Source organism: Neoarius graeffei, chromosome 25 (assembly GCF_027579695.1).
Source record: "Neoarius graeffei isolate fNeoGra1 chromosome 25, fNeoGra1.pri, whole genome shotgun sequence".
Taxonomy (NCBI): Eukaryota; Metazoa; Chordata; class Actinopteri; order Siluriformes; family Ariidae; genus Neoarius; species Neoarius graeffei.
This window is the reverse complement of record NC_083593.1, coordinates 3,179,506-3,202,566: the sequence shown is the minus strand read 5'-3', so window position 1 is coordinate 3,202,566 and position 23,061 is coordinate 3,179,506. Positions and strand designations below refer to the sequence as shown.

The 23,061-nt window shown below is 41.4% G+C and overlaps 3 protein-coding genes across 7 annotated transcripts in view; all 3 read right to left on the bottom strand.

The window, feature by feature from the left end:
* Positions 1–419: 419 nt before the first annotated feature.
* On the bottom strand, positions 420–2,906 carry LOC132873783 (protocadherin beta-16-like). The gene has a single exon (XM_060909586.1). The coding sequence runs from the start codon at positions 2,904–2,906 to the stop codon at positions 420–422; it is 2,487 nt and encodes an 828-aa protein (XP_060765569.1).
* A 190-nt stretch (positions 2,907–3,096) lies between these two features.
* Positions 3,097–8,148, bottom strand: LOC132873782 (putative protocadherin beta-18). The gene is made up of 2 exons (XM_060909585.1): positions 5,755–8,148; positions 3,097–3,156 (listed from the first exon to the last, which is right to left on the bottom strand). Exons 1-2 carry the CDS (start codon positions 8,146–8,148, stop codon positions 3,097–3,099), a joined length of 2,454 nt encoding a protein of 817 aa, XP_060765568.1.
* A 1,785-nt stretch (positions 8,149–9,933) lies between these two features.
* The window catches only part of LOC132873161 (protocadherin alpha-C2-like), a 74,487-nt gene continuing 61,359 nt past the window's right edge, over positions 9,934–23,061 (bottom strand). For all 5 annotated transcript variants that reach the window (XM_060908465.1, XM_060908466.1, XM_060908463.1 and 2 more), the window contains exon 4: positions 9,934–12,501. In XM_060908465.1, the coding sequence (XP_060764448.1) occupies positions 12,191–12,501 (311 nt within the window). In that variant the 3' untranslated portion in view covers positions 9,934–12,190. The remainder of the gene's footprint in view (positions 12,502–23,061) is intronic.

Sequence of the window (23,061 nt, the reverse complement as noted above, 5' to 3'; positions counted from 1 at the left end):
TTGTGCTTTGCAATAAAATCCAATGATCCAGCCTCGGGTTCGATCAGTAGCTCATTGGAGCATTTTCCCAAACCAAGAGTGCGCAAATCCTGACAATTTCATTAAAAAGAAAATCAATATCTATCAAATGCCTCAATAAATAAGCCATCAAGAACAAAAACAACCTCGAGACTAAACTATATACGGAATCAGCTAGATATACAGAATTCATGTAGTTACGCAAGAGGATAAATCTGTATTTTTCGGAAGCTAGAACAGCTGAAAATAAAAAAAAGAAATAATTATTGACAGTGTATGGGAAACCTTTCATGAATTTCCTACACATATGTTTGAAGTACGATATGATTGCAATTCAAATCAGCCATATTTACCAGCAGGACAACAGCAACCGTTTTTGTTTGTGCGTTATTTCAGTAATATCAAAAACTGACCATAAAACCACATAATAGACGATTCTCCACCAAGAACACAAATCCATGAGGTTTTCTTACCTCATCGCCAACATCACATGTGTTGTTAAGTGTAATCAGACTCGCACCTAAAACCTCATCCTGGCTCTTCTTCAGAGTTCCACCAGCAGTCAGAGTGCTGTCATTGTAAGATGTGATGAACTTGAAGTCACTGGTGCGTGATCCTGTTGTTAGATACGTGTCATAATTGTAAGAACTGTGGAGAGTTCCAGCTCCCTCCACCTCTGCATAGTTGGGAGGGAGATACGTGCTGGGAATGGCAACTGCTCCATCAAACAACAGTCTGGGCTTTCTCCTGTGGCAAAACCTCACAGCCAGGATCAGAATAATGAAGGTCAGGAAGAAGGTGGACACAGAAATGAGCGCAATGATCAAATAAAAAGTCAGTTTGGAATTGTTCTCCTCATAAGATGTGTCTTTGAGTTCTGGAACTTCAGCAAGGTTATCAGAAATAAGTAAATATACAGAACAGGTAGCAGAGAGAGGCGGCTGTCCATTATCTTTCACTGAGATAACGAGGTTCTGTTTCATGCTGTCAGATTCAGTAATGTCCCTCTGAGCCCTGATCTCTCCACTATGGACACCGATAGTGAAAAGTCCCGGATCAGTAGATTTGACAATCTGATACGACAGCCACGCATTCTGTCCAGAGTCGGCATCCACAGCGATCACTTTGGAGACCAGAGAACCAGAGAGAGCAGCTTTAGGGACCATTTCAGTCATGAAAGACTTTCCCTCTGGAGCAGGGTATAATATCTGTGGAGAGTTATCATTCTCATCTGAGATGAACACACTCACAGTCACGTTGCTGCTGAGTGGAGGAGAACCATTGTCTCTGGCTACAACCTGGACTTTAAAGTTTCTGAACTTTTCATAGTCAAATGACCTCACAGCATGGATCACTCCTGAATCTGAGTTAATGGATAAAAAGGAGGACACTGCAACACCGTTTATCTCACTGGGCACCACAGAATACAGCACTGTACCATTCTGCCTCCAGTCTGGGTCTCTTGCACTAACAGAACTAATAGAGGTTCCTGGCTTGTTATTTTCCGTTACATATGCAGCGTAGGATTGCTGTTCAAATACAGGAGGATTGTCGTTCACATCCGATACAGAAAAATGAACTGTCTTCAAGGAGGATAAAGGTGGAGATCCTCCATCCACTGCAATAAATGTGATATTGTATTCTGACCTAAATTCGCGATCGAGTGCGCCAGATGTCACAACGGAGAAGTAATTTTTAATGGAAGGTTTTAACATAAAAGGAACATTTCCTTGAATGCTACACCGGATTTGCCGATTTTTCTCCGAGTCTTTGTCTTGAACATTAATTATGCCTACTTCTGTTCCAGATGGTGCGTTTTCAGGAATGGGATTATTCAGTGATTTTAGGTGTATAGTAGGTGCATTGTCATTCACGTCCTCTATATCGATTACCACCTTCGCAAAAGAAGCAAGTCCCGAACCATCTTTACCTTGAATCCTTAATTCATACGTCGTTTGTTTTTCGTAGTCCACTGTGCCGCTTAAAATTAAATCCCCCGTTTCGGACTCGAGTGTAAATAATTTTAGCATGTCGTTAGAGATGTGTCCAAATTCATAAATCACCTGACCATTTGCGCCTTCATCAGCATCCGTGGCTCTCACTGTCGTTATTGTCGTGCCAACGGGAGAATCTTCTCTCAGACTCACCTTATAAACGGGTTGAGTGAACACTGGAGAATTATCATTGGCGTCGAGGACTGTAACGTGTATTAGTACAGATGCAGATTTAGGTGGATTTCCTCCATCCAGAGCGATGAGCAACAACTTCACCTCCTGCTCCTGTTCACGGTCCAACTCTTTCTCTAAAATGATCTCCCCGTATTTTTCTTGGCCCGGGTTATTATGAAAAACAAACGAGAAGTAAGGATTATCCTGCAGTTTGTAGTTCTGTACTGCATTCACGCCGATATCTGCATCGTGTGCTTCATTAATGGCATAGCGAGCTCCTTTGTGTGCTTGCTCTCTGATCTCTAATTTAACGACATCCTTTGAAAAAGCCGGCGCGTTATCATTAATGTCAGTAATTTCTACAATAACGCGGTGTAATTCCAAAGGGTTCTCTAGAATCACTTCGTATTTCAACATACACGCAGTCATGAATCCACAAAGTTGCTCTCTGTCGATTCTATCAGCGACGGTCAGATCGCCAGTTTTCATGTCAATGTCACAATAGCGTTTGCTGTCACTCTCCACATCCAAACGGGCTTTGCGCAATGCCAGTGTGTTCGCATTTATTCCAAGGTCCTTCGCGAGGTTTCCAATCACAGCCCCGATCTTCTTCTCCTCTGGAGTAGAATAACTGATATCTCCTTTTGATGTCGGCAGCAAGAGAAAAACAGACGACACCTCGAACAAAAGAGACCACGCAGAACATCCAAGGTATTCCATAACAAAGGGTCGAATCCGGGACGTGCTCAGTGAAGTCCGAATGATTTTACAATTATACAAGGTTTTCCAAATGAGTGTGTGAGAGGAAGCAAAGAAAGATCAGTGTCAAAAACAGAACAGGAACCTCACACTCTTTAACGGCAATGCCTCCTGCACCAGTTTGACGTCTTTCGCAACTTTACATATTCAATCAGAGGGAGGAGAAAGAGATTTCTCTCATCTCAGCGGGCAAGTAGCGACGCGTGGTGTTCTGTGTAAAAACTTACACTGAAAATGAATTACTGAGAAATGAAAACGGTACAAAAAACAGCACGATAGATAGATAGATAGATAGATAGATAGAATCATAGATAGAATCATAGCTGTCCACTCATGGAGGTGCTGAGCCTTGGCAGATTACATGAGTAATATCTGATGACAGAAACACGAAGAAGCATACCTCAATAAATTACGTATCTCCTCCTCCTCCTCTTCATAATAATAATAATGAAGAAGAAGAAGAAGAAGAAGAAGAAGAAGAAGAAGAAGAAGAGGCAGATGTAGACCAACAGTAAAACTCATCAGTGACTAAGAGGTAGTGGATTAAAATTAGAACTTGAGGGGCTGATAGTTGCAGCACAAGATCAGAGTCTTTCCACCAGATCTTATCATTATCATATCATTAAAGACAGAACCAACCCAATGTGCAGAAACTGTGGCAAGTTCGAAGAAACCATCAATCATATACTGTCCGGCTGTCTAGAATTAGCAAAAACAGAATATATTCACCGGCACGATAAGGCAGCGGCATTGGAATATATGCAAGAAGTGTGGAATTGAAACATCTGATAAGTGGTAATATATAGATTTAGGCACTGCCTAAAAGAGGAGCTCCCATCTGTTTCTGGGTTGTAGAATTTTCTTTTATCATAGCCAGCCTCTTTTGTTTTATTTCTTTACCGGCTAACACTGGCCACTCGGCGGTGTGTATGACTGGTAATTACTCACACTGGCCACTAGGTGGTGTATATGACTAGTAATTACTAACACTGGCCACTAGGCGGTGTGAATGACTCGTAATTACTAACACTGGCCACTAGGCGGTGTGTATGACTGGTAATAATTCCTAACACTGGTATGGTGGCAGGCACGCACAGGACCGAAACCATCAGAAAACAACTAGATGGGTTTCTTTATGTATCCACACTCTATGCCTATGTGGCTCCGCTCGCGCGGGCCGAACTCCGCTATGAATATCAGCCAAAAACTGTCACAGATAATCAAGATGTTACCATCCTCTGGGATCTGTCCATCCACACTGATCGTGACATCAAAGAAAATAGACCTGATATTTTCGTCAAAGACAATAAAGAGATAAAATGGTTAATAATTGATATGGCAGCAGCATCAGATCAAAACACCTCTACAAAAATCACCAGAAAGCTGTCAAAATATAAAGACCTGGAGATAGAGATAAATCGGATGTGGGAGGATGGAAACTGAGACTTTGCCGGTTGTAATAGGAGCCCTAGGGCTTTTGAAAAAGGGTATGGATAAATACATCACCAAAATTCCCAGAGAAAACGACATTCAAGAAATCCAGAAGATTGTCTTACGAGGATCAGCTCATATCCTGAAGAGAGAGCTTTCCATTTAACTCCAACCCCTCAAGGGACCTCAAGTCCACCGGTTGGACCCGGTCCCTGAGGTAAAATAATAAAACATAATAATAATAATAATAATAATAATAATAATGAAAAAATGTTTATTTAATAAAGTTAGAAAAATTAAGGGATGATTTAATTTTCTTTTTCCTGAAAGGAACAGATACAAGACTCTATGAACTTGATCACAGTAAGTCTTAGGTGTCAAGCTAAATTAAACCTACACCGGAGATTTGCCTGAGTAAAATTTACTCAAATTGAAGAAATTTTACCCTACGCCAGATAACATTTGGTCCCTCTCTAAAATTTTTCTTCAATTTGAGCAAATTTTACTCAGGCAAATTTCCTGTGTAGCTTAAAAAAAATGAATGAATGAATCCCTTTGACTTGCTGAAATAATAATAATAATAATAGTAATAATAATCTCATCTCATTATCTCTAGCCGCTTTATCCTGTTCTACAGGGTCGCAGGCGAGCTGGATCCTATCCCAGCTGACTATGGGCGAAAGGCGGGGTACACCCTGGACAAGTCGCCAGGTCATCACAGGGCTGACACATAGACACAGACAACCATTCACACTCACACCTACGCTCAATTTAGAGTCACCAGTTAACCTAACCTGCATGTCTTTGGACTGTGGGGGAAACCGGAGCACCCGGAGGAAACCCACGCGGACACGGGGAGAACATGCAAACTCCACACAGAAAGGCCCTCGCCGGCCCCGGGGCTCGAACCCAGGACCTTCTTGCTGTGAGGCGACAGCGCTAACCACTACACCACCGTGCCGCCCCATAATAATAATAATAATAATATCCACTGTTAAACACTGTAAGCTATCAAATCACTATGCTGTGCTATTTTACTTCTGGCACTTATCTGTAAAGAATACTCTATTTTGCACTTCTGGTCAGATGTTAACTGCATTTCATGGGTTTTGTACCTGTACTCTGCACAATGACAATAAAGGTGAAGCTAATCTAATAGAGCAGGGAATAAAACTCTGTAAAATATTTAACAAACAAATATTTTCTTAGCTTCGGATAACCTCATCGGTGAGACCTCATCAGAAAACACGTTCATCTTTAGTCTGTTTCAAAGCTTCACAGTGTATTACTGTCATGGATTTGCCAGGCTTGTTTCATAATATAAGTAATTTGACAAAGTTGCTGCTGGGAAAACTAAAAAAAAAAATACTGATCTTACCTCAAGGGTTTCGCCTGTTTGTGAAAGACTGATCATATTAGAGTCATCTGGACTCTTCTTCAGAGTTTCACCAGCAGTCAGAGTGCTGTCATTGTAAGATGTGATGAACTTGAAGTCACTGGTGTGTGATCCTGTTGTTAGATACGTGTCATAATTGTAAGAACTGCAGAGAGTTCCAGCTCCCTCCACCTCTGCATAGTTGGGAGGGAGATACGTGCTGGGAATGGCGACTGCTCCATCAAACAACAGTCTGGGCTTTCTCCTGTGGCAAAACCTCACAGCCAGGATCAGAATAATGAAGGTCAGGAAGAAGGTGGACACGGAAACGAGTGCAATGATCAAATAAAAGGTCAGTTTGGAATTGCTCTCCTCATAAGACATCTCTTTGAGTTCTGGAACTTCAGCAAGATTATCAGAAATAAGTAAATATACAGAACAGGTAGCAGAAAGAAGTGGCTGTCCGTTATCTTTCACCGAGATAACGAGGTTCTGCTTCATGCTGTCGGAGTCAGTAATGTCCCTCTGAGCCCTGATCTCTCCACTATGGACACCGATAGTGAAAAGTCCCGGATCAGTAGATTTGACAATCTGATACGACAGCCACGCATTCTGTCCAGAGTCGGCATCCACAGCAATCACTTTGGAGACCAGAGAGCCAGAGAGAGCAGCTTTAGGGACCATCTCGGTCATGAAAGACTTTCCCTCTGGAGCAGGGTATAATATCTGTGGAGAGTTATCATTCTCATCTGAGATGAACACACTCACAGTCACGTTGCTGCTGAGTGGAGGAGAACCATTGTCTCTGGCTACAACCTGGACTTTAAAGTTTCTGAACTTTTCATAGTCAAATGACCTCACAGCATGGATCACTCCTGAATCTGAGTTAATGGATAAAAAGGAGGACACTGCAACACCGTTTATCTCACTGGGCACCAGAGAATACAGCACTGTACCGTTCTGCCTCCAGTCTGGGTCTCTTGCACTAACAGAACTAATAGAGGTTCCTGGTTTATTATTTTCAGCTATGTGTGCGCTGTATGTTTGCTGCTCAAATACAGGAAAATTGTCATTTATGTCTGCTACTTTGATATTCAAGCTTGTAGTTGAGAACAGAGAAGGTGTCCCTCCATCAGATGCTGTGATTGTAACATTATACTCATCGATTTGCTCGCGATCCAATGATGCTGTAGTAATTACTGTGAAATAGTTCTTAATCGATGGTTGTAATTTGAATGGTAAATTAGTGGGAATAGAACAACTGAGTCTGCTATTTTCACCAGAGTCTTGGTCCTTTACATTTATTATGCCGACTTCTGAGCCAACAGCGATGTTTTCTGGAATTGGGTTCATAAAAGATTTTACTGTTATCACCGGCGCATTATCGTTAACATCCAGTATTTCAATTACCACCTTGCAGTGCCCTGTTTGTCCTCCGCCATCTTCTGCCTGGATTTCTATCTCATACGAGGATGCGATTTCATGGTCCAGTTTTCCTTTAACCAAAAGCTCCCCATTTTTTTCATCAATCTGAAGTATATTTTTTGTACTCTCCGAGAGGTGGTTAATATAATACGCTAATTGCCCATTCACTCCTTCATCCTCATCAATCGCCAATATTTTAATAACGGACGACCCAGGAGCTGCATTTTCAAACAATTGAGCCCTATATAGAGGCTGAGAAAAAATCGGAGCATTATCGTTGGCATCCTGAACCAAAATTTGAATAACTACGGAACCAGATCGAGGTGGATTTCCGCCATCCACGGCAGTCAGCATCAAAGAGTGTTCAGCTTTTTTCTCTCGATCAAGGCTGCTTTTCAAAATAATGTCCACATACCTGTCTTGACTCGATCTTGCATCAATATCGAAATGCACGTTTTGACTGAGGATATAATTTTGAACTGAATTTACTCCCACATCGAGATCTCTGGCTCTCGCGATTTGAAATTTGCTGCCAATCAAAGCAATCTCGCTAATCTCAAGCTTGATCGAGTCCTTTGGGAAGACGGGCGTGTTGTCGTTAATGTCCTGCACCTCTACAATCACATTGTGAAGCTCTAAAGGATTTTCGAGAATAAATTCAAAATGCAAAACACAAGACGTCGTTGTTCCACACAGCGCCTCTCGGTCGATTCTTTCCAAAACAACAATATGTCCAGAATCAAGGTCCACTCCACAATAACGGGCTTCACCCTGGTAATCCAGTCTCGCTTTGCGTGATCTGAAACCTTTAACATCCAGATTAAGATCTTTGCTTAAGCTTCCGATTACGTATGTTGTCTTTGATTCCTCTGGGACAGAATAACGAATGTCTGCCACAACGACGGAGCTGAAGAATGAATAAAGTAGGCCTGGAATTATCCAGAAAGAAAACACTGTAATCCTTTTCGACATACTTGTGTGTCCCAGATAGAAAATATTAATTCTGGTTGGTCTTTAATTTGAATATTATCTCCAGTTAATTCAACAAAAAGCACACGTAGATCAGCGTACTTGACTTGTTTAGTGGTGCAAGTATCATTGCATTGTCCCTTAAAAAAATGCATGAATGGGTGTGTTTCTACAGCAGAGAATTGAAAATTGGTGAAGAGCGACACTGTGAGGCAAATCAAGAATGTGCACTGGTACTGTGGTTTTAAAGAAGAAATAAAGAAAGGAAATCTATTAAAGTGAAATATTAGTCAAATTTTGTCGATTAAATATGTTTACTTGACGGTAATAAAACAAATAAACAAAGAGAGTAAGGGGAGGAGCGTGCTCTTTTAGGACTGCTTTCTGATCAGCCTTTGTCAATGGCCTTTCAGCACCACAGATAGCGACGAAAAGACAAAGAGATGGAAACGTCACACGAAGGGGGGTGGGATTGTACCAGTCCATCTTTCCATCTGAATATTATTCATTTTGATGATGAATATCCTTTTAATAATATTTCAAACAGGAAAATATTTTACTGCATTTAATATTTACAGTATACCATAAAATTTATGGTCCATTTTCTTTTGGATAGATGTCATAAACATGTTCATATTCATGCTCAATATTCCCAAAAGGAATAAAGGTTGACTTTTGGTCTTGTTTGTTTCTAAGTGAGTGAGTGAGTGAGTGAGTGAGTGAGTGAGTGAGTTTAAAGAACACACAAAATAAACCCATAGTATCTATTAGATTTTCAGAATGTATAATAGGGGAAAAATACTGTAAAAATTTCAAGATAATTAAATGAAAGGAAAAAAACGATCCACAAAGCTCAGTATTGCATCAAAACCTACAATGTTTATTTCTGTCCAGATGCCAGACATTTGCACTTTTGGTGTCATACCTGGGAATTGGTTTCGTGCAAGATTTGAACAATGCTAAGCAGCATTAAACTCCACAACAGTGCAAGGGCACTCACAGAAATGACCCATGTTTTAAAAAAATATATTTTGTGTGTGTGTGTGTGTGTGTGTGTGTGTGTGTGTGTGTGTGTGTGTGTGTGTGTGTGTGTGTGTGTGTGTGTGTGTGTGTGTGTGTGTGTGTGCAATTTATTATCAGTGTTGTTCAGTATTCAGGAAGGTTAATAATGGTTGCACTTAAATTTTACAGTCATGATCCCTTCATACATTAAACTCTAATACTGTGAGGTGTCTAACACTCAAGCCACAGACTAAATATTAAAAAAAAAACAAGTATGAGACAAAACAAATAAGAACTCCCTGTATGTGATATCAAAAAAAAAAATCAAAGCAGTATTTTCAAAAAGTGCTGTCTGCCCTTCATTAGATTTGGTTTAAGCCAGTTTATGTATTTATAAACAGATATATAAAAATGAGATGAGATAATTTCATATTTTCGTATGATTTCATATCTCATCATTGCAGCCTCTCAGCTTGTTAAGCGAAGTTGCTTCTGTTGTCAGAGCACTGGTATTGTAAGGTCATGTTTTGCTCCAGTGCATAAAGTGCAGGATTAAATCTGTTTCACCATCTGCCTGTTTCTTCTGACTCCATAAAATGGAATATTTATTCACAAGCACAGCTGTGACTGGTTTTTTTTTCTGTTTGTTTTATTATTGCATGTTTTTAACTAAGCGATCCACCTGACGTTCTGCTTTCCAATAGAAACATTTTTTGACTATAATACACAAAAAATGAAATAAAATTAAATTAAAACAAACAGGAAAAAAAGTACATGAACAATTGGTGGTACTTATGAAAAGAATTTATTTGTGGTTTATAAACAAAACACGTTAACAGATTTCATAAAGTGATATAAAAAGGGAAAAATAAAAGAAAAAATACTATTTCACGACTACACTGATGAGCAGGTGTACAAAAAAAGATTGTTCCATAGAGTTGCACTGTTAAGTCAAGAGCAAAGTGCCATCTCAGCACTGATCGACTTAATAAACATTCACTACACATAAGCAGAGTACATCGACTGTTTTTTTTTTCTTTTTGCATTTATCATTTTGATATTTTTATTGCGATTTTTTAAAGTTTTAATGGAAAACAAGTTTAATATCATAGAAGGGGATATATGAAGCAGTTCCACATTACTTTCTTTGTTCATCAATTCAAATATATTTGTGGTTATAAAAAAGAATTATAGCATAACACTACAGCAATACATTTATCTAGAATGTTCAGGATAAGGTTGATGTCATGGGGTCAACATTGTTCCCCTATTGGTTTTGCATACAACTGAATCTGAAAGAGCAATTAGATATATGTCTACGTGTTTCGCTAGAGACGATGCATGTCTCTAATTACAAGAGAAATGGTTAAAAATAAATCTGAAAAGCATATCTATCTGTCTATCGATCACTATATATAGTTTGTTTTATCTGTGTATCACATGCAAGCAGTCACTTAGTGATCTGACAGCACTAAACCACACCTGAAGAAGGCTGTTGTGTGTGTGTGTGTGTGTGTGTGTGTGTGTGTGTGTGTGTGTGTGTGTGTGTGTGTGTGTGTGTGTGTGTGTGTGTTATCAATTATAGCAGCACTAACATCCATCCTATACCTTGATCAATAGCCCTACTGCCAAGACAAAGGAAAGTAAAATTTTAAAAATTAAAATGAAATTAAAAAAAAATTACAGGCATCACGAATCCTTTAAAAAATGAAAAAAAATCATACACATGAAACCTTCTGCTGAGTTCTGCAGTGCTATCATGCAGCTCAGCTTGGTTTATTACTGTATTCAGCTGTCTTCACATTTCTATACACCAAACCACACTCTTCAAAATTGAAAATGTACGTCTACACAACCTCCTCAAAAGTACAAGTCAAGATACTTTTCACTGCTGCTTGAGCACTTGCTTTACCCGGATGGACATGGTTCGTGTGCTTATGCTCCCTGGGGAAGGATAGAAAGTTCCAGTAACAGTGCTGAGGCCTGATCTGAGTGCAGAGGTTACGAGTCAGAGTCTCTTATCTCCTTTATTCAGTCCCACATCATGACCACAAGAGGGCAGTTGTGGTTGTGCACAGCTGTAAACATGGAGGAGGACTGAGAGAGTGAGAGTGAGCAAAAAATTACAAGCACTGAAAGCTAGAACTCTGGTGCACTGAGCAGTGAGTCACGTCAGAGACTAAAGTTTACCAGACTTGGTTTGAAATGAAGCAACAAACAACATTCCTGTCTCTTTTACACAAGAGGCTGTGCTCTTACATCGTCTACTAATATATTGAGGTCCTGGACAGTGGATTCTACTTGACTGATCTGACCATGAATACAACATATGGATCAAGTTTTTATGTTTAGAAGTATTGGTTTGAAGTTAAGAAGAATTAAAATTTCAGTTTTGGAGTTGTAGGTAGTTTTATTTTTATTTTTATTTTTTGCACCACCAAGTAAAGCACGTGAGTTTTCAGCATTACTGTGCCACTCAAAGGCAGCAGGAGGCTCTCTGAGCACAAACACTGAAATTACTCATTTTAAAAACATGACTATTGTACTACCCCTGAAGTGGTTTTCCTCTACATCACACATCCATAATGCTGACCAGATTATATCTCATTCAAATACCTTTTGGCCATTTACAGTACAGATTCCTGGCATAGCAAAAGAGTCATGAGGATGTCCAGAATAACAGATTGCCCCCTCACATATATTAGGCCCATGGATATAAGATGCAATTTATATATCATACGTTGGAATAAATGCCGTAATGTGTTGGTTTTAGATTTAAATAATGCCTCTTAGAAACGCTCTGAACACACCAAGTAGTGAAATAGCCAATTATTGCTTCCTGGGAGCCATCGTGGTTTAAGGATAGGGGTCATTTGAGGTTGGGTACAAAGAGAAAAGAGAATGATTAGCACAGGGTGGGGCTGGCAAATCAATCTCCCTATAGTGAGAGCTGCAGTTAAAGGGCTCTCCTCTCTATGCTGTATTTCCTTTCAGATTTTTCTTGATTTTTCATTTTTATGAGTTCAGGAAGTACATTTCTACTTTACTCCTCGCCATCATCTTTGCCCTTTTCCTTTTTGTCCTTTTTGTCCTTCTTCTTCTTTTTCTTCTTCTTGGGATCCTCTTTCTTGCCAAAGCTAATAAAGTCTCCCTTGTCATCCATGGCTCCTGGGTCTTGCCGGATGGAGATGATTGCAGGTGAGCCAGGAATGATGAAGGCTTCAGGAGGGATCTCACCTGGCTTCAGGGCCTGTGGAGGACCATAGCCTGGTCCAGCACCATAACGGAAGCTCCAGCTATTACTGTTGATTCCAGCTCCGACAGGAGGAGAGAGCTGTCCTTCAGCCTCTCCATCTGTGTGTGTGAGAGAGAGAGAGAAAGTTGAGCATAAGTAACTTGTCATGGAAAGGTAACTTGTCATAGATTGTTATGATGGATGATATTGTTTAGATTTCCCCTGTGACATGCTCTCTGTCCCAAATGGTGCACTTGTCCTCATTTTTATCAAGTCTGTAAGGCTGCAGAATTAGGGATTCAGAAATGTTAATTCAATCCTTAATTCAACACAGCCTGTACCAGTGAAGACTCAACACCAGTGACTCAAAACCTCTTGTTATATTCACTCATACTGATCACAAAAGATAGGTTTGGTGAAAGTAGTAAGAAACAATCAACATTAATATAAAATAAATATGTTCCAATTTGTCTTAAAATGTCAATTTCATTATTGTATATGATCACACGTTGCTCAATATTGTTCATTACAAAATGATCCAGAGCCCACTTGTAAAAAAAAAAAAATCAAATAAATAAATACCACCCCACCTTTCCAAGCCATTTGAAATTGGGTATTGTCTCCATATTAATACTAATATTGACAATATTGCATTGTTTTAGAGATTTATACTGATTGAAGAATCAGGATTTATTCCTTTCAATAAATAAATAAATAAATAAATAAATTTATGGCTCGTTTATTGGTGCAGAAAATTTTTTGCCCGATTACAAGTTTTAATTTTGACAATGACACCATCTGTGTGTGTGTTCTTTCTAACTCACTGCCAACCTTTCTCTTCATATCACATCACTTGTTCTGTTGCTGTCTGGCTGCTCAATGCGTTCCTGCCAGTTTAGTGTGAATGTGCTCCAGGTGTGAGACAATGCCGCCAGCGTCCAAGCTGATAAAGATTTGCCAGGCTTTTGTCAAACATAACTAATCCATCACAGTTTTTTTTTCCACATCTCTCCTTGCAGAGATGTGCTGTTGAACTGCTTCCCATAAATCTCAGTATGAAGGATACCACGGTAAGCAGATGTACTAGGTTAAAACTGATGATAGCGCCATTTTTGGCACCTAGATGCTCTATAATATATATATATATATATATATATATATATATATATATATATATATATATATATATATATATATGTTTGCCAGTGTGATTTGTAATGTAAGAATTCAAATATTTACATTAAACCCTTCCTTATTTCTTAAATAAGCATATGTTTCTCCTCCTAAGCCCTTTACTCCACCACAACACCAGGCTTTCCTCTCTGATCCATCCTTCTCCTCTTTCTCTCTGAGTCTGAATGGTTTCCATGGAAACTGCCTCCCTCATTGCTCCTCACCCACTCCCCACCACTGCTGCAGTCTCTCCCAGTTCAGCGTTGTTGCCTGGCAACAACTCATACATCGTTCCCTAGCAACAGGACCACTGCAGGGGCCTGCCACTCCTCAAGCGTGCCTCTCTAACCCACCGTATTCCCTCGTCACCCACACTTTATCTTCTACATACATCTCAACAGAGTGAGCAACCTTCACTTCTCCTTGCTTACTCTTCAGTTATTATTCATTTCTTCCCCCTTATTTTCCCTCTGTCCTGCTTCATGCATCTTCTTCCAGGCTCCAGTGTTTACTCACTCAGAGATTGTTGTTGCACAGAAGTATCGATCTGAATATATTACCGTCTGCTGGATGCTTATACAATACATCTGAACATCTGAGTTGATACGTGTTTTGGAAAGAATCTAAAAGCAGCATCTCAGATTTTATCCTACATTCAAAAACAATGAACATATCTTCCACCATGTCTGTCCATACACACACTTCTACAGGTCAAGTCCAGTGTGCTTGATCATATTGTCAATGTTTCAGTCATCCTCACCTCCCACTGCGATCTAATCTCCTTCATGAGCAAGCTGATCAATACCCCTGTGTCTGTCTGTATCTGTGATGAATACCAAATCTGAACCCAACAAACTCTCTGATCGATGCCCAGCCCTGTGTTGTGTCATTCAAATATCCAAACCAGCTGTTTTGTACAAAGTCAAGGACAAATAGGATGGACTTATTGATCAGCTGGTTGTACAAATAATCATAAAAAAGCATTTTCTGTTCAGCATAGCATCGACAACCACTGCGACAGGAATGTACATTCATCACAAACAAAATCCTTTGTCTTGATTCAGTAAGTCTCATGAGCTAAAACAAAGGCAAGCAGCTTTCTCCCAGAAATATCCCATCCTGAATCACAGCATCAGCTAATAACTGAGAACTTATACAGACTAATTACAACTTTTAGCTGTAGACACTAAAAAAAGAAAAAAGAATCACTTAACTCGATTACAGAGTAAAATGTGCCAGCAAAAAAAAAAAAGGAAAATTTCATGATCCTTCACTCATTACCCATGCTGGGATGAGCTCTGTTTAGCTGTGAGGTAAAAGATGCATGGTGTATGAGACTCCATTTGTCAGTTCACACTCGTATGCATTGCTCATGTCACTCACATGGCCTGTAGCTTCTCGCTTATGGATGCACAGGTTACAGTTCCGATGATAGGAGCCAAAATTTAAAGCATACAACACAATATTTACTCCAATGTATGATGATAAGTGTGAAAATTGTTTACTTGATTTACATTCTTCTTGGTCGGCTGTCTCATCTTCACTGTAAACCCGAATAAGTTGAGTTTACTTAAAAAAATTGAGGAAAGTGGTTGCCTTAAAAAAATAAATAATTATTAATGATTGAATTGAGTACCTTAAACTTACCAGAAGATTGTAAGTTTAAGGTACTCAATTCAATCATTAATAATTACTTATTTTTTTTAAGGCAACCACTTTCCTCAATTTTTTTAAGTAAACTCAACTTATTCGGGTTTACAGTGTTGTGGTAGAGAAACATGAGGTGGCTTTAACTTTTGATCTCTACAAAACCCGATCCTTGGCAGCAATTTGCACTTCCCTCTCATCCAGCATGACATCGTTGTTTAGAAGTTTGGCAAAGTGTTGCAAGTAGTCTGAGTTCTGTCTTCCTCTGCTTCGATGACCATGAGATGGAACATCCAGACAGTACTGTTGGATGAGATCGCATCCATTCCTCCTGATTGAGTGACCAACAAAAGACAGCTGACAATGAATTACTGTCTCTATCAGGGGTCTCGTTCCTGTCTGCTGGTATATACAGTTGTTGGTGATGTGATTTCTTTTGCTGATGTTCAAAATTATTCGAAGACATTGATCTTCTTCTCAGGAGACTCACTGATTATATACAATTCTGTATTGTATAAGAGGACACTGAGAACAGAAGCATTAAAGAGCTTTACTTTGAGGCTGATGTGAGCTTTGGATTGCCAGATGTTTTTGAACTTCCAAAAGGCTGACCATGCTTTAGGCCTGCAGTGCTTGAAATCAGAGAGTATCATTCACAAACGTACCAAGGTATTGGAAATCATCCACTACTTCTAGAGTATTTGCCTCTAGCTTGATGGTTGGTTGGCTAATGGATTTTGCCAAGACTTTTGTTTTCTCTGTGTTGATGACAAGTCCAACTTCTTTAGCGGCAGAGGCCAATGCATCAAGTTGTTTTTGAGCATTCTCAACCATGTTCTCAAGTAAGACAATATCGTCAGCATACTTCATATCCCCGATCTTCTTTTCCAGATGTCTACGAGATTGTTTTTTGTGTGTAATGAAATCCAGATCTTCAATTTTGGCATTTCGCATTACCCAGTCGATCACTATGATAAAGAGATAGGGTGCAAGCACATCGCCTTGGAGTATGCTGGACATTACTTCTTAGCTTTATTAGCAGATGATCAGTGCAAGCTAACTGTATGAATTGTTTACACTTCCCAGAGACACTACTGTATGTGTCTGTATCTATATACCTTCTTCTAACCAGTTAAACAGAATTAAATTATAATTAATCAAATCTCCAACTTGGTTAAGAAGCCGCTTTGGGACCAAAAGGTCACCAGTTTGATTCCCTAGACCAACAGGAATGGCTAAAGTGCCCTTGAGCAAGACACTTAACCTCCAACTGCTTTCCAGGCTGCTCTGGGTGTGTTGTACATTGCTCTAGATAAGAGAGGCTGCCAAACGCCTGTTATATCCTTCACCGTTGTGTTACTAAATATAACAATGATTTCTCGGACCACAATGTAATGTTAAAGGTTTATTGACGGCGGCATAACATACTAGCCCATGGCTACTCTGACAACAACAACAACATTGAAGGTTACCCAACATGCACCAGGTGCATGTCAACTACGGGTCCTATTGTAACCCAAAATACACAACACCTCCTCCCCTCTTACAAAGGATGTGCTACAGAAAACAGGCGAGTGTCTATTCAAATTCTTCTGTCTTCACTGTAATAACATGACAGTAACAATATCCAAAAACATTTCCCCATTCTCTTCATTTGTTCAACTAGTTACAACAACAACTTTCTGTTTTAATAATTCTTTTTTTCCTTATAAATGTCTTAACTTGGAAGCGAGGGTAAACTACCTCAACCCCCCCCATGACCCATGGTGATTATTCTGCCCCATTGACATGGGTCAGGTACTCTAATGGCCCTTTTCCACTACCCTTTTTCAGCTCACTTCAGCTCACTTCAGCCCGACACGGCTCGCGTTTCAACTACCAAAGAACAGCACGACTCGGCTCGCTTCAGCCCTGCTTAGCCCCTAAAACTCACACCGTTTTGGAGTGGGGCTGAAGCGAGCCAAAGCGAGCCGAGTGAGGCTGGGGGCGTGAGCAGACACTCCCCTGTGCACTGATTGGTGAGGAGGAGTGTCCTCACATGCCCACACACGCCCCGCGAGCACGCTGGGATCTGTAAACACCGTAAACCCGGAAGAAGAAGAATTACGAATTACGAGAATTTCTGAAGCCTTATGCGCCTCGCCTCATCTATACGCTCTTGCCAGTATCTGTTGGCGTTGTCGGTGACAACAAGCCACAGCACCAAGACCAGCAACACTAACGACTCCATGTCCTCCATGTTTATTGTTTACTATTCGGGTCGTGAGACTACCGCTTAAAAGCTCACTGATGTCACTGTTTGCGCCACCTAATGACATCACGTGACATCCATCCACTTTCGCTAACTCCACCCAATGTGTCCACCCACTTCCAGCCAGCATGGTTCAGCGCGGTTGTAGTCGAAATGCAACTCCAACAGCCTCGCTCAGCTCGACTCAGCCCAACTCGGCACGGCACGGCTCAGCCCCATTTGTAGTGGAAAAGCGGCATAACTTAATAACTCAGATGAACAGGAGACCTGGTGCTCTCTGGTGCGGTATCTACGGTCTGTAGAAACATCAGTCTCTGTGTTCTCTGGTGTAGAGTCTGCTTCTGGCACTGATGCAGCAGAAGATATCTCATCTCATCTCATCTCATCTCATTATCTCTAGCCGCTTTATCCTTCTACAGGGTCGCAGGCGAGCTGGAGCCTATCCCAGCTGACTACGGGCGAAAGGCGGGGTACACCCTGGACAAGTCGCCAGGTCATCACAGGGCTGACACATAGACACAGACAACCATTCACACTCATATTCACACCTACGGTCAATTTAGAGTCACCAGTTAACCTAACCTGCATGTCTTTGGACTGTGGGGGAAACCGGAGCACCCGGAGGAAACCCACGCGGACACGGGGAGAACATACAAACTCCACACAGAAAGGCCCTCGCCGGCCCCGGGGCTCGAACCCAGGACCTTCTTGCTGTGAGGCGACAGCGCTAACCACTACACCACCGTGCCGCCCAGCAGAAGATATCTCAGTCTCTTTTCCAGTCATGTTGTCCCTGATGTGATGGACTTCTTTACTTGCACTGGTGGATAAACTGATGAGTTGATGAGTGCTTCCTTAGGATCTTCAAAAGACCGTTCTGCAGACACTGGTGAAGTAGAAGTTGATCCACGTGCCTTCTCCAAACACTATCAGCAACTTGTCCTGTGTATGAAACTGGTCCAGTTTGTGCAATAACAGTTGCAGGAACCCACTTAGGTTCAGCTCTGTAGTTCCTGGCAAGCACAGATTCACCGGAGCTGAAAACTCTCTCCTTGCCCTGTTGAACCCTGTACATCATTTGTTTCTCTTGTTTTTGTACAGTGTCTTTCACTGCTGATGGTTTCAAGAGATCAAAGGTCGTGCGCAGACCTCTCTTGAACATCAGGTTGGCAGGAGATGTCTTTGTGGTTGCATGTGGACTGTTACAGTAGTTAAGCAGAAATTTGTGCAGCCTCTGATGAAGTGTTCCTTGACCTTGTGAGGCTTTCAGTGCATGTTTCATTGTCTGAACAAACCTTTCTGCAAGGCCGTTTGTTGCAGGGTGGTATGGAGCTGATGTAATGTGTTGCACTCCATTCGCTTGCAGAAAAGCCTCCATTTCCTGTGAAACCAGTTGAGGTCGATTGTCAGAAACTAGATGTGTAGGAGATCCAAACCTACAGAACATTTCTCCCAGTGCCTCTATGGTCTTCTCCGTGGTGGTTGATTTCATGATAGTCACTTCAGGCCATTTACTGTGCGTATCAACAGCCACAAGAAACATTCTGTCCTCATACGGACCTGCAAAGTCAATGTGCACACGATGCCATGGTTCCTGTGGGAACTCCCAGGGGTGAAGAGGAGCTAATGGTGGGTTGTTTTGGACCTGGTGACAAGATGAACAGCTTTTAGCCATCACTTCAATCTGTTTGTCCATCTTTGGCCACCAAAAATAGCTTCTTGCTATTTCCTTCATTCTCACTATTCCACTGTGTCCTGTATGGAGTTGCTGTAACATTTTTGTTTGGAGTGACAGGGGAATAATGATTCTCCTCCCCCACAGCAAACACCCCGACTGAACAGAAAGTTCCACCCGCTTTCCAAGGAAGGGCTTTAGGTTTGCATCATCACCAGCAGGAAGACCATTGATGATCAAGTCCATCACTGCCGACAACACAGGGTCATTTCTGGTCGCTTTCTTTACCTGCACAGCTGAAACAGGTGCTTTTTCTACCTCTCTGAAGTAGAGAATCTCCACAGTGTCTGAGTCCGGTTTCTTGACATGAAGTGGTAACCTGGATAAACCATCGGCATTGCAGTGAGACTCTGACTTGCGATACTTTATGTCATACGAATGTCCAGACAACAGCAATGCCCACCTCTGCAGACGAGCCGCAGCAAGGGATGGAATCCCCGTGTGAGGTCCAAAGATGGTCATGAGAGGACGGAGGTCCTCCGTCCTTTTTCGGAACTGGGACGATGGGCGTGGCCCACTCGCTTGTCGTCACAGGCTCCAGAACTCCATTCTTGACCAGCGCGTTCAGGTCAGCCTCCACCTTGGGCTGAATGGTGTATGGCACCGGCCTAGCCTTCATGAACGCTGGTTTGCTGTCAGGTTTGACATGCAGCTTCACTGTAATTTTTTTCATGCTGTCCAACTCCTCACGAAAAACTTCCTTGTGCTTTTCCAGGATAGCCTGCAGCTGAGTGGAACCATGTGACAGCTTCCTTACTTCCTGCCAGTTGAGTCTGATTCTTTTGAGCCACTCACGCCCCATTATGGCAGGACAGTTCTTCTGGGTAACGTACACTGGCAGCTTGGCAGTTTGGTCATTGCACTGAACAGTCACCTCTGTCATTCCTTTAATCTGCACTCAATGTCCAATGTACCCTTTAAAAACTGTGTCAGAAGGTTGGAGTGGAAGGTGCTTCAGAAACTTCCTGTAAACATCATATGACACTAATGATGCTTTTGAACCTGTGTCTATCTGCATTTTTACAGAATGTCCTTCCAGCTTGGGTCTGGCCCAAAAGCCGTCTGAAGTGTCATCAACATTCAATATTCGCACAGTATTGATTGCAGTCGACACTTCTTCTTCTGAGGAATCACTCAGTCTGTCCTCATCATGCTTGACTGTGCGAACATGTCTTTCCTTTTTGAATTTTGCCGTGTCTCTTTTATTTCCAGACTTTGAGCCTTTGTCCTTGCTCTTCTTGTTCCTGCATGCCTGTGCAACATGGCCTTTTTTTCCACAGTTGTTGCAGTCCATTCCCTTGCACCAGCAATCATTAGCAAGGTGTCCTAACTTGCCACAGCGAAAGCATGGTCCTTGTGCATTTGTTTTACCACTGTCCACTTTGTGCACTCTGCCTGTAGCATGCAGAGCATGAGCTTTTTTCAAAGCCAATTCTATTGTCACACTGATATTAATTGCCTTGTCAAGAGTCAAGTCACTTTCTGTGAGTAATTTCTTCTGTGCAGCTTCATTTCTTAATCCACACACCAGTCTGTCTCTTAATGTGTCATTTAAAGCATCTTTAAACTCACAGTGTTCAGCTAATTTCCGTAATGATGCAACAAACATGGTGACCGACTCACCCTCTTCTTGGTTTTGTTTGTGAAACCTGAATCTTTCAGTGATCACCAGGGGCTTGGGTGAAAAATGTTTGGTCAGTGTGTCCACAATTTCTGCAAAAGTTTTACTGCCTGGCTTTGCTGGTTGTACAAGGCTCCGTAGCAGGTTAAAAGTCTTTGGGCCTATCACACTAAAAAAAATGGGCACCAACTTATCATCCTGTATTCCATTAGCTGCGACAAAATATCCCAAACTCTCTGTATAGGAGCTCCATTGCTCCGCGCTTTCGTCAAAGGGACCAATAGAGCCAATAATTCCAGCCATTTTCTTGCTCCTGGTTAAATGGCGCGCTTCCCTTTACAACTGTTCCTTCCCGTAACTTCGAGCCTTTTTAGGCGTTACTCACGGTGCTTTGTCCTTGTCATTTTTCACCGCTCACTCCTCCCCGCTTAGCTGAAGACAGCCACCGGAGCACACATGGCGAAACTTCCGCTCTCCGGTGGCGTCTAACACCCGGTCAGCATGAGGCATCGGCAGGAAAAACAAAAATGGCACAAAACATTCCTCTGTCACGGACTGCAGCGTTGGTCCAGTCGTCCTCGTCGCCACTTTTTGTTATATCCTTCACCGTTGTGTTACTAAATATAACAATGATTTCTCGGACCATGACGTAATGTTAAAGGTTTATTGACGGTGGCATAACGTACTAGCCCATGGCTACTCTGACAACAACAACATCATTGAAGATTACCCAACATGCACCAGGTGTATGTCATCTACGGGTCCTATTGAGGATTTGCACATGATGTCACGAGGTCACGTGATATTTGTTTATCCGCCATTTTGGACGGCAAGGTCATGCATAGAACTTAGACAGACCCATTCTAATTATCAAGTGTGTGGGAGTAGATCTTTCGAGAATGGTTATATCTTGTTCAGCATTTGGTTGTACCAATAGACAGGGCCAAAAGGAGAGCCTGTCATTTTATAGATTCCCCGCAGACGAGGAGAGACACGCAAAATGGGTGTCCGCTGTGCGAAGAGAAAACTGGAACCCCAGTTCTACCAGCCGAATTTGTAGTGAACACTTCATATCAGGTAGGTGTAATCTTCTAATTCAATACTCCTAGTACATCTGTTAAGTTGATTTTCGGATTGAATGATAACTGCATACTTAGAAACTAGACAGTCTCTAACGTTTAAAATGGCTTTGCCTAGCCCTACTACCCTGGCCTAGTCTATGACAATGTTTTATCTTTTTGGCTCATATATGCCTTTGAAAGGCCAATCCATAGTAGGGATGGCGAAAACTAAAAAAAAATCTTGACCGACCACCGAGCCTCATTAGCCGGTTAAAGTCGGTTAACCTATGAGTTTAAACAGGGATGCAAACGGCGGATGCCGTTTCACGGCTGAAACGCGCAGATCTGATTTTTTTCTTTAGGGGGGCGTTGGAGTGTCTGAATAATTTCATCAAAGTAAATTCTGTATTAAAATTACTAAATAAGCGATAAAACGTCCTGCATAGTCTCTTTATGATAAACATCTTAATGCCACTTACCCGTGAGGTTATCAAGTAGACATTCTTCTTCGGTACCTTCCAGAGGTATAGTTGAGATCCATCCCGCAACAAAATATTTATAAGCTTCCAGGCTCTTGTAAGCTTTGAGGGCTTTGCCAGTGTAACACGATTCACGATTAATGAGAAAATTGTAAATGTCGTGGTAGGCCAGATCGGGCAAATCGCCGGCACCGCAGCTCCGAATTTGCCTGAGCAAGGATTGTGGCAAGTTGTACGGATCTGCAATCCCCAACCTGGAACACTTTTCCACGTAACGCTGCCTCACGTCACCTTCAAGATGCTGAACAAACTTAGACAAGTAATCACGTGATGTAGATGGGGTATTTTCCGAATTTTCTTGGTGATTACTCCCTGGATCCATTACACTCGCGCAAGGTAAACAATCCTGAAGCCGTCCAATATGGCGGAGTATGCGGAGTAAACATGGACGGGTCACGTGACTGCACATCCTCTATTGTAACCCAAAATACACAACACCTGTAATGTAATGTAATGTAAATAATGCATTATTCTGTCTGTGCTTCATGAGCAGATTAGTTGTTTACTCACTCAAACACTCTTTAGAGACAACAACAATCTCTGATACTTCCTTCCAAGCTTCATTTTTCTTCATACTACCTCTATTCTCATTTATTGAAAGGTCGTTTTTGACAAGATCAGATGAAACAATGGTTATAAGGTTTTCTCCTTT